This window comes from Psammomys obesus, unplaced genomic scaffold (assembly GCF_907164565.1).
Source record: "Psammomys obesus unplaced genomic scaffold, mPsaObe1.curated_primary_1811, whole genome shotgun sequence".
NCBI lineage: Eukaryota > Metazoa > Chordata > Mammalia > Rodentia > Muridae > Psammomys > Psammomys obesus.
This window is the reverse complement of record NW_026592890.1, coordinates 30,356,390-30,373,599: the sequence shown is the minus strand read 5'-3', so window position 1 is coordinate 30,373,599 and position 17,210 is coordinate 30,356,390. Positions and strand designations below refer to the sequence as shown.

At 41.5% G+C, this 17,210-nt stretch overlaps 2 protein-coding genes across 2 annotated transcripts in view; one reads left to right on the top strand and one right to left on the bottom strand.

The window, feature by feature from the left end:
• Col10a1 (collagen type X alpha 1 chain) overlaps window positions 1-2,375 on the top strand; it is a 4,998-nt gene extending 2,623 nt beyond the window's left edge. The window contains exon 2 of the mRNA XM_055615922.1: window positions 487-2,375. Within this exon, the coding sequence (XP_055471897.1) occupies window positions 487-2,375 (1,889 nt within the window). The remainder of the gene's footprint in view (window positions 1-486) is intronic.
• Nt5dc1 (5'-nucleotidase domain containing 1) overlaps window positions 1-17,210 on the bottom strand; it is a 110,812-nt gene that overhangs the window by 90,849 nt on the left and 2,753 nt on the right. Inside the window, 5 exon segments of the mRNA XM_055615923.1 lie at window positions 4,386-4,470; window positions 5,886-5,965; window positions 10,301-10,425; window positions 12,714-12,785; window positions 15,510-15,601. Coding sequence (XP_055471898.1) covers window positions 4,386-4,470; window positions 5,886-5,965; window positions 10,301-10,425; window positions 12,714-12,785; window positions 15,510-15,601 — 454 coding nt within the window.

Here is a 17,210-nt window from a genome sequence, read left to right as displayed (position 1 = left end):
ACACACACACACACACACACACACACACACACACACACACACACACAGATACAAACAGCATAAGATAAAATAAATAAGCAGCTCATACTTAAACATCATTTTTACAGTTTTGCGCCATCTACTGTCACATCTGATCAATCTACATTACTAAGAACTACTCTTCAAAAGTACAAAAAAACACCTAAAGCTTCTAAAAACTTATTAAGTAAAATAATTTAAATAAAAAATTGTACAAGTAAATATTAAAAATCAACTGCAACGCTATTGTCATTTTTACTGGTTATATAAAATTTCTCAGAAATAAACACTTTGTGTGACATTTACAATGACTACAAATACATTACTCATACAATCCAGCCCCACTCAAGACTGTTGTATGGAATTGCTATTGGAACACAGGGCACTACCAAATGCTGTCTTTATAGCGCTTTGAGAAGCTCTGGTTGCCTTTAATGTTGCTCATGCTGGGTGGTGTGTGTCTTACAGGAATTCCAGTAAGAGGAGAGCAAGGAATTCCTGGTCCACCCGGCCCAGCTGGACCTCGAGGACATCCAGGTCCTTCAGGACCGCCAGGAAAGCCAGGCTATGGAAGTCCTGGACTCCAAGGAGAGCCAGGCTTGCCAGGACCACCAGGAATATCAGCCACTGGGAAGCCAGGCCTGCCAGGCCCACCAGGCAAACAAGGAGAGAGAGGACCCTATGGACACAAAGGAGATATTGGCCCAGCTGGCTTACCAGGACCTCGGGGGCCTCCAGGGCCACCTGGAATACCTGGGCCTGCTGGAATTTCTGTGTCAGGAAAACCTGGACAGCAGGGACTTACAGGTACCCCAGGACCCAGGGGATTTCCTGGAGAAAAGGGGGCACCAGGAGCCCCTGGGATGAATGGACTGAAGGGAGAACCAGGATATGGTGCTCCTGGCCGTCCAGGTGAGAGGGGTCTTCCAGGTCCTCAGGGTCCTGTAGGTCCCCCTGGTCCTCCTGGAGTGGGAAGAAGAGGTGAAAATGGTTTTCCAGGACAGCCAGGCATCAAAGGTGATCGGGGTTTCCCAGGAGAAAGGGGACAATCAGGTCCACCAGGTCCCCAAGGTCTTCCTGGGAAACAAGGACGGGAAGGTATTGGGAAGCCAGGAACCACTGGAGCCCCAGGTCAACCAGGTATCCCAGGAGAAAAAGGCCACCCCGGGGCTCCAGGAATAGCTGGGCCTCCAGGAGCTCCTGGCTTTGGAAAGCAAGGCTTGCCAGGTTTGAGGGGACAAAGAGGACCTGCAGGTCTTCCTGGGGCCCCAGGTGCCAAAGGGGAACAAGGACCCGCAGGTCATCCTGGGGAGCCAGGTCTGACTGGACCCCCTGGGAATATGGGACCCCAAGGACCTAAGGGAAACCCAGGGAATCATGGTATTCCAGGTGCTAAAGGTGAGACAGGTCCAGTTGGGCCTGCAGGGCCACCTGGGGCTAGAGGATCAAGGGGTCCCCCTGGTGTAGATGGAAAAAGAGGGTACCCTGGTGAGCCAGGTCTTAATGGTCCTAAAGGTAACCCAGGATTACCAGGACCAAAGGGTGATCCTGGAGTGGGAGGAGCCCCCGGTCTTCAAGGTCCTGTTGGCCCTGCAGGAGCTAAGGGAGTGCCTGGACACAGTGGCGAGGCAGGTCCAAGAGGTGAACCTGGAATACCAGGCACCAGGGGCCCCATTGGGCCACCAGGTATCCCAGGATTCCCTGGATCTAAGGGTGACCCTGGAAAACCAGGTCCTCCAGGCCCAGCTGGCATAGCAACTAAGGGCCTCAGTGGGCCCACTGGTCCCCCAGGTCCTCCTGGTCCAAGAGGCCACAGTGGAGAACCCGGTCTTCCAGGTCCCCCGGGACCCCCAGGACCACCTGGCCAAGCAATCATGCCTGATGGCTTCACCAAGGCAGGCCAAAGGCCCAGGCTTCCTGGGATGCCTCTTGTCAGTGCTAACCATGGAGTAACAGGAATGCCAGTGTCTGCTTTTACTGTCATGCTCTCCAAAGCTTACCCAGCAGTAGGCAGCCCCATCCCATTTGATGTGATTTTGTATAATAGACAGCAGCATTATGACCCAAGATCTGGTATCTTTACCTGTAAGATCCCAGGTGTATACTATTTCTCCTACCACGTGCATGTGAAAGGGACTCATGTTTGGGTTGGCCTGTACAAGAACGGCACACCCACGATGTACACTTATGATGAGTATAGCAAAGGCTACCTGGATCAGGCTTCAGGGAGTGCAATTATGGAGCTCACAGAAAATGACCAGGTGTGGCTCCAGCTGCCCAATGCAGAGTCCAACGGCCTCTACTCCTCTGAGTATGTCCACTCATCCTTCTCAGGATTCCTAGTGGCTCCCATGTGAGCACTTCCTGCCAAGGTCAGCTAAATCCCTCGCTTGGAAAGGCTTCCCTGCAATTCCATTGTGACCACCCTGGAGATGCATATGGAGGTAGGCTAAAAGTAATGTGAACAACTTAAAAGACTTTCTAAAACATACTCCGAGACCAAGTTTCCTCCTGGAAAAGTGAGCAGCAGCGGTGAATATGTGAGGTTTATCCTGAATACGCAGCAACCCTAAAGGTTCTGTGATTCTATCAATATTTATAATTTTTACCATAAGTTAAAAAAAAAATCCTCACAAAAACAGAAATATGGTTCCAATTCACCATAAATTTCATTTCAGAAACTAAGCATTTCTTTTTTTTTAGGAAGAGCCCATTTTAAATAATTAATATGAGAACTTTTAGGAAACATGCAGAAAGTATCACATAACTTTATATTCTTTAAATACTTGAATATTCAAATTTAAAGGACACTGTATATCCTAGGCTATATCTGATGGTGCATCACTCAACGGCTCATATAGCCTTTCACCAAGATAAATTCAAAAGCACAGGTGCATACAGACTTTTTGAAGCGATCATTAGAATCCAAAATACTGCATTAAAATTAATTTGAATTACAAGGTGCTTTGTCACAAGCCATTTCAAGCTTTTCTGCAATTGCAGAAAGTCCACATACCTGGTGCAACTTGGAAACAGGTGTCTGACTTATTCTTATGTCCGTAACATAGTGTGATCACTCTGATTTAATGCCTTGCTGCATCTTTATAAAATGATTTTATGGGCTTACAGAACATCAGAATAGACATCTAGTGTGTCTTCCATTCCCATGAAAATATAATTAACATTAAAGATTTCAAAGCCAGGCTAGAAACAAAAATATATTATTTATTTATGCTCTGTACTGTATTTTGATATTACTGTTTAAAACTGTTAAGCTGTACCTCACTTACTAAAGCACGGAATATTTAATCTACTTGTTATTACAAAGCAATAAAATGACATGAATCAATCTTTCTTCTCTGCTGAATTTACTTCAAATAAAAAACTGGCTGTTCTCAACCACACTTTACAGCTTTTCATTGGATAAAGCTAATAAGAAAAACAATGAAGTAGTGGGTGGCTTTACAGTTGTCATGGATTTGTCTCTCTGTCAAGATGGGCATGGCACACGCCACATACTATAAAGATCTAAAAAAAAGAAAACAGCCTCTATGAGCTAGGACCAAAGCTGCTGAGTAGACCCAGGAAAATAAAATTACACAAACATTACTTCAAAGCACTGGTTTTGTCTTGGAGAGGAAAAAGAGGATGTAAGACAAATATCAAATTGAAACAAATATCCTGCAATTAATGTTTACTGCCTTAGCACATTTTAGTCATAATATTTAAAATTATTCTGAAGGCTTGATTTACTGAAAAGGCATGTAATTTTTGGGTGTCAATCAAATGGCAACATATTTCAAAACTTAAAATCCTGTTGATTAGCATCCATCAGCTCATATGTTAACCAAGCCAGTCTGACTCAACCACTAGGGCAATGTAACACAAAGGCTATTCACTCCTTGGAATAAGACTCTGTAAATCTGCAGAGGAAAACTAGAAGCCCTAGCTTGAGGTGCAGTAACTCTGCTCCCATTCTGCGTCAAGCACTCCTAGTCCTTACAATGAGAATGGAAATTGTATCAGTACGCACGTTATCCGTCTCTCCATCACGACTACACTGAGGGTTACAGGTGTCTCCAGCTCAAGCAGGAAACAAGGACTGGGGCTTTGATTCTGGGGACCATCCTCCAGCCCAGGAGAACTGCTTTGGGAGACAAATGAAGGCAGCTGACCAGGCTGGCTCAGACTCCTGACAACTACAACCACAGAACAGATATGAACACAGGTACCAGAACTAATTTTATAGCAAACATTTTTATCAGGACAAATCCCAAGTAAGAAATACAGCAAAAGCATCTATCTAATTCAGTAGACACGGGGCGTTTAACAAACCTTGCCAGGAAGCCTCTCTTCACGTTACTCACCCTTAAAGGCTGACGTTTTAAAATTGTGTTGTATACCAGCAACTACATCCTTCCAAAAATCAAATGTTTTTTGACCTCTGTTCTGCTAAAAAAAGAAATTTCCAAATGTAACAAGTATAGTAGTTCTGTTTCTAAGCATAGTGGCAAGGTACAGCAAATCATTATGTGTATCGACTTTAGAAATTCAGGTTTTGGAAAACATGACAGATTAATACAGAAATATTCCTTAAAAATCACCCGTACAAGTCAACACACAAATAAATATGACTAAATATTAATGCAGTTCACAAAACCCAACTAAGGGGAAAATGTCTACTCATACAGCCTAAAGCTACAGGATGTCTAACCGTACAAGAAATGTACAAAGTGCTCTCGCTTCTGAAATAATAGAATGTGTTATTTAATGCATGATGGTACTACAGGGCCCAAAGCAGGTTAGTTCAGAATTCAGTGTCCACTTCCACTGCATTTCAACATACATGTCACTAAGTCACCACAGCAGGATGAGTTAGGTGCTAAATCCAAAATGGAAATCATCTTATGGAGACTTTTCCAGGCTACCAGAGGGTTTACATCCAACTATACAACTCTACAGCCCTTTATTTCATAGAAACATTAATAGTGTCTTCTTTATGAATGCTACAAATTACAAAAGACTGATGACCTTGGATGTAGTTCAGCAGTACAGCCCTTGCCTGGAAGCAGAAGGACTTGGGTTTGATCCCCAGGCCTCAGGGGAGGGGAAGATTTGATATTCCTCACCCCTTTTGGTTTAAGACTCCATTTTATACTAACAAAACCCACAATGCTTAGGATTTACCTCAGTGGTGATATGCTTGCACACTCTAGGCCCTTACAAAAATCCCCAGCACCAAACCAAACCAAACCAAACCAAACTTCTCTCCTGCTCAACAAAAACGTTCACAGATGCATGACTGTAATTCTCTTTTTAATAATAAGCCACCTGTATACTTCATTATGATTTTAAAAGACAACGTAGCCAAAAATAAAAGAAATACTGGCATGTAAAACAAGTTTTATTTGTAGGTTTTTAGGCTAAGTATAAATTGTCAAATTAATAGATTTACTTTTTCTGGGCAGGCACAAAGCAAATGATTAAAAAAAATTGTTTCATGCTTCTAGGTTGGTATTTGGAATACGTAACGACACATGGAATTTTTCTTACTTTTAATCTGCTAATGAAAGCAAAAATACATTTATCCAGAACATGTTTTCTGTTTCCTTTTTCTAGACTTTTACGACCCCTGCTGGAGAAAAGGGTGACTTTTTCTGACCCAACATTTTTTTTATGGGTACTATTATTTAATTTTCCAAAAATATTTTTGACCAGATTCACCATGTTTGCTTACTCAGTCACCTCTGAAACCACCCAAAGAAAACAAAGTGAAATCTCAACTCAAAAGTTACACATAATTAACTCTTCGTACTTATGACTAAATACAGCTTTGGTTGTTGTTTATAAACCGAGTGCCCACTCACCTTTGTCAAAGAGTCCACCACTCTGGCGCACAGAAGAGCCCCTGGCAGGTCAAAGTAGTTATCATAGAAATAACACTTCCCTAAAACAAACAAACAGACAAAATCAATGCCTCCTGCCCGTGGAAAACAAGAGAAACGTGTCTGAAGAGGGTCTGAACGCTCATTTAACTATCTGAAAAGCCCCCACGTTATGTTGTTCTGCGTGTTGGAGTTCGAGGAAGAGGTGTGAGTGTGTGGCGGTGTGCATCTGCAAGTAGAGGCCAGATGTCAGCCAGTGCCACTCCTCAGGCACTAGCTGCCATTTGTTTTCAGAACATCAGGATTCTGTGTGTTCCCACTTCCAAGCACTGGGATTGCAAGCGCATGTGGCACCATGCCTGTGTTTTTAAATGTGACTTCTGGGGACTGAACTCAGATCCTGCCTAGCCTTTTTAATTTTTATCTGGAGCACATTTTACTCGTGTTACTTTTGTCCTTAAACAATGCATTGCACACTGATACTCTTAACTGGATTTGGAGAGAACTTTCTATAGTAATTCCAGTGAAAAGCCCCATTTGAACTCAAGGCATTACTACAAGCTACTCTTTTTTCCATATTTTACTTTTTTTTTTTTCCTCTAAATTGGGAGTGTCTGAGCATTTTCAATACATGGGTGCCTGGTGCCTGGAACTGGAGTTACAGAGAGTTGTGACCTGCCATGTGGGCTCTGGGAACTGAACCTGAGTCCTCTGCTCGAATAAGTGCTCTTAACTGCCAAGCCATCTCTCCAGCCCCCATAGTCATCTTTTAAGCACTAATGACACTAAATGAAAGTTGAAACATGACGTATGTAAGCTAAACATTTTATTAGGACATATTTATTGCAAAACATATAACCTCGAAAACAGAATATATTATCACTATAAAATGTAATATGAAGAAGCCATAAAATGTTATAAATTTCACCAAATTTTAAAACAGTCAAATAATCTAACATTAGAGTCCTAGGAAATGTTCTCCATAAACTGCCCTAATACCTGAGCTAAATAATAATAACCCAGCTAAATACTACATTCAACTTTTATGCCATTTCAGAAAAAAATAGGAAAACAGGAGAACATCAGGGTGATGACAGGAACAAAACTCGTATCATGTGAGTGTATAGTGGCTGGAATCAGAAAAACTCAAGAGTACTGGACAAGGATACTCCACACTCTCATGGGAGAAAAGGATTAAGGTTTCCTCTGTATGGCCCTGGGGTAAAATCCAAGCCTTTCCTTGGCACATCCGTCACCTTGGGATTTCTATGTCTCAAGCAACTTCTGATGGTCCATATCACACTGCTGTGACCCAACATTTGACCCAACATTTGTACTGCTAAGCAGCATCTCACAACAGTTATAACAAAAGCCACATGCTTTCTCCCAAAGACCCTGGAACCTGGTAGCTCAGATGGCCAGCTCAACTACCAAGCCAGTAAAATGGACCACTCAATCTCCCCAGGAATCTCAGTGAAATCCACAGTCCCTTGTTCCTTATTTTTAAAATATTTAATTTTACCAGCCAGATGCTGGGTTTTTGTTTGTTTGTTTGTTTGTTTTTGTTTTGAGACAGGGTTTCTCTGTGTAGCCTTGACTATCCTGGGCTGACATTGCAGACCAGGCTGGCCTTGAACTCAAAGAGATCCGCTTGCCTCTGCCTCCGTGAGTATTGAAATTACAGGCATGTGCCACTATACCTGGCTGGTCTGACTGTATTTTTTTTTTCTTTTTTTTATTAGTTACACTTTATTCACTTTGTATCCCCCCATAAACCCCTCCTTCCTCCCCGGTCTGACTGTATTTTAATGTAAGGATAGTTGAATTGCACTATAGAACCACTGGACCTTTTTTCTTCATACTTCTCTGTACTTATAAAATTTTATTTGAGGAGTGAGAGAAGGCTCAGTGGTTAAGAGCATGTGCCATTCTTCCAGAGGACCTGAGTTTGCATCCCAGCACTCATGCTGGTTCTAACCAGACACCTGTAACTCCAACTCCAGCTCTGGGGTGTCTTGTCATCCTCCTCTGGTTTTAAGTGCACAGGCACTTAAAAAGTTTTACTTTTAAAGGAGATGGGCAATGTCATTAATTTAGTACTATTTCAGCCTTATATACTCATATGCCCATGTTCTTCACATCTACTTTTCTTTTTTGAAGCAGAACACTTGGGTTCATGGCCGGTAAGGTAAAATTTCCCCATCTTACACAGAGACCGACTAGTTTTTACTTATTTGAATCAGCTCTTTTGTCACTTAAAGTATTTTTATCAGGTTGGAGAATATTTAAATATATATTTTAATTCAAAACAATATGGTAAGTTAAATATGGGTTATGTAACATTCTTCGCTCTCTTCTGACTCAATTTATCTACTTTTGTTTTTCTTATGCAAATCTGTAAATGAAAATAGCATTGCCAATTCTATATGTACATGGAAATCAATAATATAGTTTTGAAATGAAATTTCATTACTTATATTTTAGGGTGATATTATCTATAAACTTTCTTTTTCATGTAAATGAATATGAATCACTTTTCTCACATAGAAAGACTAAGTTTACTCAAGCCAAATATTGATGACTTACTTATTTTTTACCTGATATGCTGTCATAGATCAAGTCATTTTAGTATGCCTATGTTTGTCTACTTGTGAACAATGTGTCTATATAGAAAGGAAATAAGAAAACTTTAATAATTTAATAAGCATTAATTTCTATCTTCTGTTTTAAGCCACATTCTGTGAAGTACAAAGCAGTGTCTACCATAAAAACAACAGGGGGCTGGAGAGATGGCTCAGTAATTAAGAGCACTGTCTGTTTTCCAAAGGACTCAGGTTCAATTCCCAACACCCACATGGCAGATCACAACTGTTTGTAACTCCCATTCTAAGAGATTTGAAACCCTCAAACCAATGCACATAAAAAGTAAATTATTTAAAAAAAGTTTATGATTTCCTTGTTTCTTATAGCTGAGTGGTATTCCATTGTTTAGATGTGCCACTATTTCTGTATCCATTCCTCAACTGATGGGCATCTGGGCGGTTTCCGACTTCTGGCTATTGCAAATAAAGCTGCTACAAACATGAAAAAAAAAAAAAAAAAAAAAAAGGAGATGGGCCTTTATTGCGTATCACAGTCTGACATCCCAGGCTCTACACACCTGGATAGCAACTCTGCCCAACAAACCGGGTAAGATTAGACTAATTCCCAAATCACCAGAATGCTTATGAGGAAATGAAGCAGGAGGAGCTGCTGATTCAAAGAAACAATGCCCTTTGGTGGGAACATGGTAAACAAATGAGCCTTTCATAACTGGGCGCCTGCTCTTTCTCATAGCTGCAGAATATTTTACTTTTAAAAATATTCAAGATTTTGAATGAATTCCCAAGTGAAACACCTAGCTATGAGCTTAGCTTTCCTTGGGAAAGGGAAGAACTTTTTTTTTTTTTTCTCCTGGGAATTGAACTTACAACTTGACTCAAACTAGGCACACTCTACCAGTGAGCAATATTCCCAGCCAGAGACAACAGGACATTACCATTACTTGGGAAGGAAACTATTTGCTTCCTCTACTGAAAAGCATCCTATACTGAACTCTAAGGCAAAGTTTTGTTTTCTTACCCACTTATTTGTCAAAAACTCTCATATCCTCTAATGCTTTCAACCCACCAGAAAGATTTAAATAAAATATCCCCAAAGGTGGCAAATATAACAAGGCCACACAACAGTTCTGGTTATCACATGTCTGAAAGGGAAAGAGTGCATTTTAACACTGCAGTGTGGTAGAGAGAGCAGAAGGTTAAGGCAAAGAGTACAGAGAAACAGCATAATTGTCATGACGACTCCTTGGCCATAAAAAGATCTTAACCACTTCAAATCAATCCACGAATGCCTAGATCAGTAAATAATTTCCAAAATCCTGCTTCATGTTTAGCTTTGGTAAGCTCTCTGCAAAACTTGAGAAGAACACATGGAATCATTTTAAAATAAAAATCAGAGGCAGGAGACTAGGCTCTCAGTAAGGAAGCAGAATCTAGGAAACAGGAGTGCCAGGCAGTGGAAGTGCAGGCTTGGGAGAGAGGGAAACCGAAGATGGAGCTTGTAATTCCTGCATAAAGAGGTAGGTCCAGCTAAGGGATACATCATCCTCACCATCATCTTCTTACTCTGACGAAAGCTTCATTACGACAGTAGAAACATGGTACGTAAGTATGCCCTGAATCATTGCCAAAAAGAAACCACACATACCAGAAAAACAATTCATTCCAGTGCTATAAAGAAAAAGCCATTCCTCTGGACATCTTGCTTGGCCAGAGAAACAGAGGTTCTTCTCTGTGTCCTCACATTGCTGGTGTGAGGCGAAAGGTGACACAGAGTGGGCAGTAGAGGAACCCTACCTGAGCAGCAAGGAATGTCGGCGCTGGACGCACAGTGTTTGTCTGACATACAGTACCTCCACTCGTTCTTGCCAAAGGCCTCGCTCAGCACCTCTGGAGTCATCATCTTGGTGCCGTGGCTTGCCCTGTTGAAGAGAGGACTGCAGAGCTCACTGGCAGTTCTCTTGACTGCCTCCTCTATGACACTGAGACTACTGATCCCCAATCTCACTGGAATTAACACAGTTTTGTTTTTCTTTTTTCTTGAGATAGGATCTAGGCATCTAGTGTAGGCTGGCCTCAAACCTGTGATCCTCCTGACTCAGCCTCTTGAGTGCTAACTATGGGCCACCATGCCCAACTACTGTTTTTCTTTTTTGTGTCGCTGGTTTTCAACTGGGTTGATCTCTACAGGTCTGGGATTCTATAAGCCTTTATAGTCATAGCATAACAACCAAGATACTACACACTTAAGACAGGAAACACTTGCCTAAGCAACTGAAGTAAAAGTCGACCAGTTCATAGGCCACTGTCTGGCTACTCAGGGATTTCTACCACAGCTCTGGCTCTTCCACATTTAGTCTATTCACTATCAAGTAAGGAGCAGTTGCCCTATGCAAGGTCACTGCTGCAGAAGAACCTGCCCTTTCCTAGAGAAGCTGCAGTGTCATCAAAAGATGAGACAAAGCCAGCACAGCGGCATGTGCTTGAAACCCCAGCTCCTCCAGAGGGTAAGGCTAGAGGCCCACAAGTTCAAAGTCATTTGGGAAAATTTAAGATAGACCTTGTCTTAGACATAAAAGGAAAACAAAAGGACTGGGGATGTAGACTGGTGATAGGAAATTAGTCTAGCATGTGTGTGGCCCTGGATTCTATCCCTAGTAACATGCATGTACACACACACACACACACACACACACACACGGCAAGAACAAAATACATATCATCCAACTGGAACAATTAGGAGACATCATTGTAGACTGGGTGGGGAGGGTGACTTTGGCATCAGGAAGGAAGAGCAGGTTAGAACACGAGCCATATCAGGTACACAGGAGTGGCGGGCACCTGGCACCAAGGGTCAATTTGTCCAACAAGGTAGACAACTTGCCCAAACAAGGACACAGACATTGGATCAACAAACACATTGGCATCATGCTGGCAAGCAGAAGCCAGAGTAACGTGCCAAACAGAACAGGACACAGAAATAGCAAGGTTCTAGGCTCAAAATGCTGCTTTTGCTTCATTACAGCTTTGCTAGGTGACTCTCACCATATAGTAGGTAGATAGTTGTTATTAAAATAGATCATTAAGGAAACATAAGAGCATATTTCTTTTTAGTTAGAAAATAATCTGAAGGGGAAAATGAAAAAATAAAGGAAGAACAGGTGAGGAAGAATACACAGGAAGTTCTTTTCTTTAAAGGCATACACTTCAGAATGCTACGCATCAAGGTGGATGGCTCCTACAGGCAATCGTGAGCAGACAGAATCTAAACCGTGAAAGAGGATCTTCAGGTTATTCAGAAGTTGAATTGAGAGAGACAGGGACTGGACAGAAATCAGCAACTAGAGAATGACTGAAGATTGCCAAGACTACTAGCATCCTGATCACAGACTTACAGAATTAAAGGTCATGGACAGAGTACTTGCATATACACACATACACACCACACCCATACCCACTCTGCTTGAAAAAAAATTATGCAAATAAATGAGAAAACAGAGATAAGGTCATACCTGTTCCTTTTAGAAGCACCTTAGTCTGGGAGATATAGGAAAGCAACCTGATTACAAAACAAATGATGTATCGAAAGTACCAAAAGAGTGAGTGCCTACAGGGTTCCATATTGAGCCTTCTTTGATACGGAACAAATGGGTGTGAATAAGAGTGCCAGTACTGTCATGTTGGCATGACTACAGGGTTAACACGTGGGGGGATGGATCCTCACTCCACAGTACTCTCCGTAAGACTCAGTAGCAGCAGCGAAGCTGCTGATCACACCTGGGTCAACTCCTGAGAGGTCTGTGTGCACTCAGAGGAGGGGTGAAATGAGAACCAGAGCGTGGGGCTGATGCAGTCCAAAAGGAACCCTTCAGGATGGAAGTAAGTATGGCCTAAAAGGGTCTACACAGACCACCAACCTCTACCCAGTATCCAGCAGCATCTCCTTTAATCAAAGAATCCCTGATGTTAGTCTAAGTACTTAAGAAAAGGCAAACAGTGCAATATCCACAAACTTCTGAAGAAAAAGGTAGGCATGTTATTTTTACTGTATTTCCTGCAAATACTTCTAAGAAGTTAAAAGTAATACAGAGCTATTATCTGGCATCTGACTGACTAAAATAATAACTCCATCTTGTAGCTTAAGGACTATACACTAGTAATAAAGTGTCTTGGAAGGAGTGAGACTCTGACCACAATTACATCAAATTACCTGAGCACAGTGCCATCAGCCGCAAGCTTAATGAAGGTCCCATCTTCCAGATCCAATGCCAAACCCTTGCAACTAAAATGGAAAGTCTGATTATCAGTCATATCATATATTAGTTAACCTCAAAGAAAAAAAAATCTGCATTATTAAATGTTACAATGTTAAAGAGATTTTTGTCATGTGAACAAAGGATATGTTAATCAATGAGAGAGCACATCCAGAAACTATAACATTAAGTATCACTTAAAAACAGGTACACATGGAAACTGCCCAGAAGGCAAAGGCTAACATGGTCAGCTTATAAAGTCTTTGTAAAAGAAGGACACAACTCAAAAGAGAAAATACTAAATGAAGAGTATCCGTATCTTGTTAAAATATACAAATGTCCATTATCTAAAGCACATGGGCAGCTGAAATGGTTCAGGGGGTAAAAATGATTGTTGAACAAAGTTGATAACCTGAGTTCAGAACAGACTCCTGCAAGTTGACCCTTGACCTTCACACACACACACACACACACGAATAAAAATAAAACTAAACCACTTACAAACAGAAACATGCCCATGAATATATATATATATATATTTCCATATCTCCATACACATTTAGAATTCACAAACTGACGTCTTTGCCAGGGTGTTTTCTTCGCTGTTTCTAACATACCTCCATATAGGTCTACTTATAAAAACTCACCTTCTGGGCAAGGCATATTACTAAAAACCAGAAAAAAAAAAAAAGTCAAATACTAAGCTCTAGGTTATTATAAAAGACTTGTGGGGATCTGGAGAGAAGTGTATAGATTCACATTATGAATAATAACAGCATAATAATAAGCAGCATAATGGCTGGCAAACAGCAAGGTTAAGAAAAAAAAACAAAAGGGCACTTGGGGGCATTACTTTTATTCATAGTCAAAACTTCGAGAAACAATAAATTCTCATGGTCAGAGCTGTTACTTCTCAGGATAGAAAGACTATCTCAAAAGACAAACAAATAACAAATTTCAGCGTGATGCAGAATGCTTGATCACTCTGCATGTATTTTTAACTATAATCTAAATGATAGTTATTTTTAGTTAATTTGTATGTATTCTGTATACATGTTCTCACATGTGTTCACATGTGTATGCTTGTGTGTGGTGCAAACCAGAGGCCGATGTCAGGTGTCCCATCTCTCTATCTTACTTTTCTTTTATAAATTTTTCTTTTTAATTTCTTGAGTTCCTTTGTTTTTTTTACTTATTTAGTACAATTTATTCACTTTGTATCCCAGCTGTAGCCCTCTTCTTCCTTCTGTCCCAATCCCACCCTCTCTCCCTCATCTCCTCCCATGCCCCTCGCCCAGTCCACTGATAGGGGAGGTCCTCTTCCCCTTCTATCTTATGCTAGCCTATCAGGTCTCATCAGGATTGGCTACATTGTCTTCCTCTGTGGCCTGGTAAGGCTGCTTCCCCCTTACCTTACTTTTCAACACAGTATGTGTCACTGAACCTGCTCATGGTTGGTGAGGCTAACTGGACATGAAAGCCCTGGGATCCCTCTGTTTCTGCCTCCCTAATACTGGGATTACAGAGGAGCGATTGCACTCATCCTCTTCCCTCCCTCTACCCCTTTCTTCATTTAAAAATTCTGTGCACATGTTCAGTGTGCACTGGCCACACTCCCCTTTCTCCACACTCCAAGTCTTCCCACATCCTCCCTACTATTTCCTCCCAACTTCATGTGTGTGTGTGTGTGTGTGTGTACTCAGAACTGTCACTACCTATTTCTACTGGTACATGGGTAGCCTCTCAGGGGCCCCATCCTTGAAGACTGAAGTTTCCTTTTCCCAGAAGCCACAGTTGTCACTAGCTCCTCAGCTAAGGGTGGGAGTTGGTGCCCATCATACTGCTCCACACTTGGATTTTATAGGGCTTGAACTTAGCCAGGACATGTACATGCTGTCACCACCTCTGTGAGTTAGTATGTGCAACTACCCTGTTCTGTCCTGAGAACAGTTCCCTTGCAGTCACTCACTACCTTTACCTTTTACGATCTTTTCACCCTCTTTTTTTGCAATGACCCTTGAGCCTTGGGAAGCACCAGCTCCTTCTGTTTATATGGGCTCTGAAGGACTGAACCCAGGTCCTCTGCATGCACATTCCTGACTGAGCCCTCTTTCCAATCTTAAGTAAGAGACAGGGACTTTCTATGCTGCCCAACTAACTCTAAATGGCATCCTCCTGCCTCCAGCTTTAGGTAGCCAGAACTATATTCATACTTGCATGCACATGCTGCCACACCTCCATAAACTAAACAATTTAAATTGATTGAGCTTTCTTGCTTCTTTTTTGCTGTTTAAATGAGGATGAAAGGCAAAGAAGCTGAAAATCATAAGCCAAGAAGGGAATGAACAATAAGAATCAGAAAGGAATATTTATCCAAATGTCCCAATTCAGTCACTTGTGTAAACATGAGGACTCCTCTTTCATGAGTCTTAATAATAAAACAAACCTTTTCGCAAAGATGTAAACTGTAGTTGTTAGTATCCCTTCATCCTCCTAGCCTGTGACTGACTGGAATTACATAAAAATATCCTACAAGTAGTCACAAGCTGAAAGGTCATTTTCCTATTAAATAAAGTCTAAACTATTTAAAGTACAATATTTTAATTCATTAAACACAAAACTCGTAGAGGAAAAGTTATTTTGTCCTTTGGCTGATTTCATGTTTCACTGTCCACCTTTGCAGGTAAGTAAGCAGTAAGATGTTATCAGTAGCCACAGAGAGGTAGATGGAAAAGAGTGTTTGGGGGACTTACCAGAAATCCCAGTCCTCTGGGGTCAGAGTCAGCAACTCTTTATCATACCCTTTCTCCTTGACTAAGAACTGAGCAAAGCTGTTATAAATGAGCTGCAAATAAGGGAAGCAAAAAGAGAGGTTAGCTATAAAGTTTACTATTCATTGTTAATTTCACAGACCTGAAAAATCTAATGGAATCACTGATGGGGCCAGGTAGAAGGACAGTGTCCATAATTGTGAAGTTCTGCAGTGTAGAACCTGGGTGACTTGTCAGCCCCAAAGAGCCCTGAAATTATATTGTCAGTACACAACTACACAAGCAAAGACAGGTATTAATCTTATACCCAGGTCCTAAGGGATTGGAGCTCATCATTAAGACGTGACAGACCAGTGATTCTCAACACGTGGGTCTCGACCCCTTTGGCAAATCTCTATCTCCAAAACTATTTCCATTATAAGTCACCGCAATAGCAAACTGAAGTAGAAATGAAAACAATTTTATGGTTGGGGAGTAACACAACATGAGGAACTGTATCAAAGGGTTGTCATATTAAGAAGGTTGAAAAGCACTGTACTAGACTGCTACCAGGACAATAAGCACACTGGACACACATTATATCATTCTATCTATCTCTGGTCCATTAGGGCAAGAAAGGCCTGGGCCGTGAGGATCCTCTGTGAGATACACCTGAGCAGGCAGATGAGTTAGGAGGAAGCATGAGGTCTCTATCAGACACAAGGCATTTCTTACTTCTCTAAGCAATCTCTACACAAAGAGAGCAACTAAGAGAGAAGGAAAAGGGAAGCTTTTGGAAGCAAGCACAGGATAGAGCAAATCTATCAACAACAGTGTTTTTTATTTTTTATTTTTAATTAAAATACCCAGTTTTCATAAGTATTCTGATGTTGGGGAGATGACTGTGGATGAAGGGCCTGCTGCACAAGAAGACCTGGGTTCAGATCCCTAGAACCCATTTAAAATCTGAGCATGACACCCAGTTGTAATGCTGGCACTGAAGATCAGAGAAAAGTAGCTCTCCAGAGGTTTGTTGGTCAGAGGGTCTGGTCGAATCTGGGAGCCAAGTTCAGTGACACACCAATACGGGGAAGACAAGGCAGAGCCAGGGACACGGAGAATCAGCCAGGTGTAGACACCAAGGTCCTGCAGGCTGCTGCAGTTGGGGTGGTGGGGGCTGAGTGCAGGAAAATGAGAATGAAGAAAGCAAAGACTCTCGTCAAATAGAACTGCTCTCTGCCTAAACGCCAATTAAAAACACTAATGGCTCCCAGCTAGTGCAGTGTGACCATCACCCAGGCCAACAGTGCCACTATGTATCAACAGTTCTAAGTCATGAAAGTGATCCTGAATGGATGAAAACTACTAGCCACTAGACTTTAAGAGAAGAGAGAGGCCTCGTAGGCTCCTATACCATTCTATCGTTCTCTCTTAAGACAGGGTCTTACTATGTAGCCCTGACTAGCCAGTGAGCCTCGAACTAAGAGAGATCCATCTGCCTCTGCCTCTCTGTGGCTGGGATTAAAGGTGTGTTCCACTATGCTTGGCTCCCATAAGAATCTTTAAGACTAGGGACCACAGAAACATATGCTGAAATTTTTTTTTTAAATGTACTGGGTCACACCAAGGTTCAAAGTAAGTACTATGAACAATATATATATATATATATATATATATATATATATATATATATATATATATATA